General features: G+C 38.8%; 1 protein-coding gene across 1 annotated transcript; it reads left to right on the forward strand.

Moving 5' to 3' along the window:
- Window positions 4,174-6,300, forward strand: LOC107623966 (peroxidase P7). Its single transcript, XM_016326380.2, has 3 exons — window positions 4,174-4,447; window positions 5,164-5,521; window positions 5,605-6,300. The coding sequence occupies exons 1-3, from the start codon at window positions 4,244-4,246 to the stop codon at window positions 5,994-5,996; spliced, it is 954 nt and encodes a 317-aa protein (XP_016181866.1). The 5' UTR covers window positions 4,174-4,243; the 3' UTR covers window positions 5,997-6,300.

Below are 6,562 nucleotides of genomic sequence, written 5' to 3' on the forward strand. Positions count from 1 at the left end.
TTTGGAAATGATGAGCAAGGTTATACGAATAAATTATACATCTTTTACATCGCACCATTAAAAGGTCTAACATATTTTTTCATAATACCAAACACAAAAAAAAATTCACATAAAAGGACTATACATCAACAAAATATACAAGCATCACTTATACAATACATTAATAGTCTAGTACATAAAGTTAATAACAAGATACTGTACATAATAAACTATAAAATATCATCGGTGGTGGGATCCTGGTAGTGGAGCCGATGCCCAATACCACATGGTGGAGGCTATGTCTGGTGCTGAGGTCGGCTGGGTCTATAGTCTGCATGAGGTCGGGGCTGCGCAGAATGATCCTGTGGCTGATGCAGAGGCGGTGGAAGAGGTGGGATATAGTATCCTCCAGAGTAAGGAACGGGGGCATACTGGTGCACCTAAGGAAGAGGTTGAGGCAGTGGAGCTGAAGGAGGTGTAACCTGAAGACGGGATGAAGTTAGCAACATACCGTAGTCCACTGACGGAGGTGTCGCATATTAGGCACCCAGTCTCATGCATGCCTTGTATGACGAGCCAGTGCCCAGAGATATCTGTGGCATCTAGGCTAAATTATGCGCGGGAGCAGAAGGGTGATGAAACTATCCGATACTCTACTCCCTGCCAGTCCAGAACTGATCCGCGAGGGGTTGCATCGATTCCTGGTCAGCGATGTGAAGCTGGAATGCATCCTTGAAGAATATCTCATCCACTATCTTCTCCTCAAGATAGCTGCTAGATGGCTCGACATCATGCTAGCCAGGTGGTGAGGTGTCCCAAATGGCCCAATGTTGCATACCTCCTAAACCAGATAGATCACGCGGTGCGAGAGGTGGAGGAGGTGGAGGCGGTGGCGGTGGCGGGGGTGAATCATTGCCGCCTATTGGGATGTCTCTCTGATCCTCATGTCTATCGAACTCAACCTCCTCTTCCGCCGAGGCCTAACCCTCTCCCTCTTCACCCTTACGCTTGGTCCGCGCTCTCTGGCACCCATCTCCCTCCTAGCAGGTCGCCAGGTGTCCTTTCTGACCTCCTTGGCATGCCTATGCCGATCAGGGACGTCCTAGGAAAGGTGCAGAAGGTCCCTTACTGGCTGGCTGTGGACTAGACATTAGCTAGCCTTAGATCATCGAATACGTCTTGGCCTGATAAGTGCCTAACCCGACAATCTCCCCGCCACCAATCCCAAATACACCTGGGTATGCCTATAGTCAAAGCATGGTTGAATGGAGATCCTGTGGCCCTCTGCAAAGCATGCCGTCTAGCCGGCATACCACTCTTCAAGTCTGTCAGGCCACCACACATCCTCGCCCTGTCTGGTGGATGTCAGGAACCTGTCAACGTTGGCTGGGGCGCCCAACACCGGCTACTCTCCACTGAACTGGTGCTTCACCCAGTCAACCTAGTCAAACTCAACGATGTTGAAGTAGACGAGGGGGACGACAGACATCCATATCCCCCACTTTGTATCCGTAACAAACCATGGCGGGCACAGAGCCTGTAGAGCAGGGTCATCGTACGACGTCCAGACAAACTGAAACAACAGTTGTGGAATAAATAAATATTTGATATCCCAGAAGGTAAACAATGTTTCAAACCACAATTCAGTAAATACATATATTTATTTAATTTATTTAAACAACAAATTCTATATAAAGGACTAAATTGAAAGTTAGGTTTTCAATGGTAGTGTTAACCTCGTCCCAACGTAACTGGTCTATCGATAGATGCCATCGGAGAACTCTCACCTCGTGCTGGTCTCTGCTTTGCTGCGTTAACCCAATCAACCTGACACCGGTTACAAGAATAACACGAGTTCAATTTATGGAATGTCATAATAAGTTACAAATTCAAAACATAAGCAAGACATAAAGAATTGTTACCTCAGCCATAGGATACATGAAATGTTGTCGGTCAGGTGGACACTACTGGAAAAATCTCTGGTATATACAGGACATCAATAGCAGACTACAGCCGACGATGTTTGTCATGCCGCGGTGTGCTGCAGAGCACAGAGAATGGTATGTCCATGCAAGCACCGCCTATAGAAATCACGGAAGCATCCCCAACTGGCTCCCTGTGTGCACGTAGCCCAAGGTGGTACGCCACGTCCTGTAGGGTGATAGTGGCCTCACCACAGGGCAGATGGAACGTGTGGATCTCTAGACGCCATCATTCCACGAATGTCGTGATCAGGGAGTTGTCGAATACAAAATTCCTGAGCGGCACCGTGTCACCGAATTCAGCCTCCCTCAGATACGGGACGATGGCGTCGAGTGGTGGAAACGTGTGGCTCACTCGCCAGGGAGAAGTAAGCGAGGCCTTTGACCAAAAAAAATATTTCACAATTATTGCTTATAAAAAAATTGTATAGGTCTATCAACATATCAAACTCGCTTAACTATTTTATACATTTGCTTAACAGAATTTTGCACGTATGTACTAACTTAATTTATCTCGACACGACATTTTCCATTAATATGTACGTACTTAACTAATGCACATTTTCTCAATACGTTGCGTGAAATTAAAACATTCAATAAAGTAATTAATAATCTAATTATCAAACTTTAACTTAATAATCTAATTATCAAACTTGGATAGTTAATAACTAAATTAATAAATTAAAAAATGTGTGACCAATAAACTAACCCTAACGGTTGAAAAACATCTACCCCATCATTTAAACTCTAATTAATAATTATGTAGTTAACAACTTAATTACCAAAAAATCATAACCGCATTCCTAGAATTATTAGTTACTATCAATAACATGTTCCTAATGATACAAATTGTATTCTAGTTCTTGGGAAGTATCCTAACCATGGTTATACATATATGGGATTACATACACATCAAGATAATAAAATTATCCGTAAAATCGGCTGTCCCAACGTAGAGTCATGTCGCGCTCAGCCTGTTGATGTCCTGGTCACGTGCATCTGCACGCGCCGTCTTTGTCTAACTCAATAATATGGTGAAAAGAGGTAGAAGAGACGAGAAAGTGGTGGAAAGGTTTGAAATGGGGCCTAAAACTTCGCTGTAAAATGACATTTATATATAGGTGTTCCCAGCCTTATTTTGTTTACCATGTGAACGAGATAAGCTTGCACGTATCTCATTTATACTATAAATGAGATATACATGTATCACACGCACCAGTCTTATCTCGTTTACACTGTAAACGAAATAAGATTGAAAGACGTATCTCTGTAATAATTTTATAATTATTTATTTCAATAAATAAAATATTTATTTAATTTATTTAAATAAAAAATCCTATTATTAAAACGAGGCGATTTTAAATAAAACAGTGCATTTTAGGACAATAATATCTCCACCAATTTTATATTTTGCATCCTTTATTTGCGAAAAAATTAGCATCCGATTTGACAATCCGACAGTAATATTTTCAATTCGCGTTTATCACTATTATTAAAAATTTGCGGAGAACTATCCACCACAAAATTTAATACTAATTTCCATGAGATAAATCCTACAGTAAAGAGCATGTTTCTAGTAGTATTCCATGATTTCGTTATTCTCTCTCCCTCAGGATTTTTCCTTTTTATTTTGCAAGAAGAAACCTTGTTTGAACGCTATTATTTTGTTCCAAAAATATTATTCCAATCATTTTACAAACAAAAATATCTCTTAGAGTTTTTCCTCAATATTCATCATCGTTAATCTTTAATTTTTTTTTCTCTAACAATGGATGATTGCAGTGTAAATAAATTTAATCGAAGTCAATTGGCAGTTATATTCTCTCAAATAACTCAAACAGAAGATATTCCAATCTTGATCGTATTAGTTAAATCTGTTTTATTTGAGTTTTAGAAGTGCTTTTTGTTGGTTATATTTTGAGTTAATAAATTATTATGTCAATTTAGGTAAATTTAGTTAACGAAAATATTTAGTCATACAGCAGGAGCAAGCTAAAATAATCCTCCGCACAATTTTTCTAATCAAGTCACTATCATAATTAAATGTTATGTATGCGTAGATAGCATATGGACACTTTACTTTTTAATTAGAATAATCTCCAATTTTAATTTCCTCCATGCACTAATGACTAAGCCATATTTCTACGTGTTAGGTATGGTTATTACCTGCCGAGGCAAACCGCCTTTAGACCCCATGGATCACTATATATATGGCACTTTCATGACACATAAACCACACAGTAGAACCTTAGATACAAACTCTCTATATACGAACTAATCATATGGCTTCTAGATTGGTGCTTGCTTTGGCTATCTTTGCCCTTGTATTGGGGAATGGCAATGCGCAACTTTCCACAAACTTCTACTCTAGTTCATGCCCCAAACTCTTTTCCACTGTGAGATCCACAGTTCAATCTGCCATATCAAAGGAAGCCCGTATGGGTGCTTCTCTTCTCCGCTTGTTCTTCCATGATTGCTTTGTCAATGTAATTTCTAATGCGCCTCTATTTGCTTCTTAATTACTATATATTTTTAAAACTTATCCCACTTCATGCATGCATAAATTAATTCAATTCATGTCATAAAGAGTTATATATTAATTTAGTATATAAATTAAAAAGCAAAATAATTGCATGAAAAATGCTTCTCATCATGTAGGTACGGTATTCTCAGATACACGAACAAATTATTAGATTATTTATTGGTTACCTACATATGTTTTAGTTCAAAATTATTAAGTGCTATATATTCTGGGTTTTGAAAATTGTTATTGCTATTGGAACTACTAGCAAGCTAGGCATGATGATGATTGATGAGTATAGTGTTTGTGTTGTTGTGTTGCTTTTCCTAACTAATAAAAATCGAACATTGAGACTTTGCTTAATTATTTGAGTATGAAGAAACATGATTTTCAACTCGCTTGTAACTTGGTGACAAATAATTTGTTGCCGACACCCTTTTGGAAAGCGTTCATCTACAAAGAGTTGAACTAGCAAAAATTTCCTTCTCTCCGCGTATTAGCTTTTCATGTCGTCTTCAAACACCAACTATATTCTTTTATCTACAAAATTCCACGTGTTGCAGATTAAAGGGATAACAAAAATAAATAAAAGTAACAATATTATTTTTCTATGACACACTAAAAATTAGTTATTAATAAAATAGTTTCTATCCACAAGCTTAAAATTAAACGGAATTGTAGGGATGCGATGGATCGATTCTACTAGACGACACATCAAACTTCACCGGAGAGAAGAACGCAAACCCAAACAGGAACTCAGCCCGTGGCTTCGAAGTGATTGACGCCATCAAAACTGCCGTTGAGAAAGTCTGCCCTGGTGTTGTCTCATGCGCTGATATCCTCGCCGTTGCTGCCAGAGACTCTGTTAATATCCTTAAAGGCCCAACTTGGAACGTCAAACTTGGAAGAAGAGACGCCAGAACAGCCAGCCAGTCCGCCGCCAACAACGGCATCCCTCCACCCACTTCCAACCTCAACCAACTCATCTCCAGGTTCAGCGCTCTCGGACTTTCCACCAAGGACTTGGTTGCTCTAGCAGGTACCGTAAGATACAATTAATTCAATTCAATTTAACTTGTCTTCAACTCTAAACCCTAAATCCCAATTCATGCGTGGTGGTAGGCGGTCACACAATTGGACAAGCAAGATGTACTAGCTTCCGAGCGAGACTCTACAACGAGAGCAACATAGAAGCTTCGTTCGCCACAAGCAGGAAAACCAACTGTCCCAGAGCATCGGGTACAGGGGACAACAACCTTGCGCCGCTTGATCTCCAAACACCCACGGCCTTCGACAACAACTACTTCAGGAACCTTGTTCAGAACAAGGGGCTGCTCCACTCCGACCAGCAACTCTTCAACGGTGGCTCCACCGACTCTATAGTCAGAGGCTACGCCTCCAACCCGACCTCATTCTCCTCTGACTTCGTCAGCGCCATGATCAAGATGGGAGACATTAGTCCCCTCACTGGATCCAACGGTGAAATCAGGAAGAACTGCAGGAGGATCAACTAAATCATATACATTATTAATAACTTTACAATAAGTTGTTAACATGTTTTGAATTCTCTTCTTCTTTTCCATTGTAATTCATGTGTCCACTGTCCCTTCATTTTGCTTCCTTAATCCTTATGTTTAGTTTTTTTCGGATTATTATTGTTATATTAATTAAGGCTTTATAAGCGCCCAAGAGGGAACGGAGTGGTTTTATTTGATTTGATCTACAACTGTGCCCTTCATATTCCTTTTATAGAAATTAAGTGTGGTATTATTAATTATTCTGAAACCTGTAGCTTTCTGGATAAAATTAACAGGTGTTTTGAAACTCTTATGTAATTTAATTTTTATGGCAATTGAATTTAATTTCAGTATTTGAAACAAAAATATTTAAATTAGTTTAGATAAAATTTAATTTAATTTTATTGTTTTTTTTTTCAAAATCAATTCCAACTTAAATAGGTCTAATTTAAAATTTTATTCTATTGAGATTTTACGTAAAACTTAAAATATCTTTATAATTTAATTATTTTTTTATTTTTTTTTATTTTTTTTCAATGCCTCCCATCTTTTAATATACATTC

Source organism: Arachis ipaensis, chromosome B10 (genome assembly GCF_000816755.2).
Source record: "Arachis ipaensis cultivar K30076 chromosome B10, Araip1.1, whole genome shotgun sequence".
Classification (NCBI taxonomy): Eukaryota; Viridiplantae; Streptophyta; class Magnoliopsida; order Fabales; family Fabaceae; genus Arachis; species Arachis ipaensis.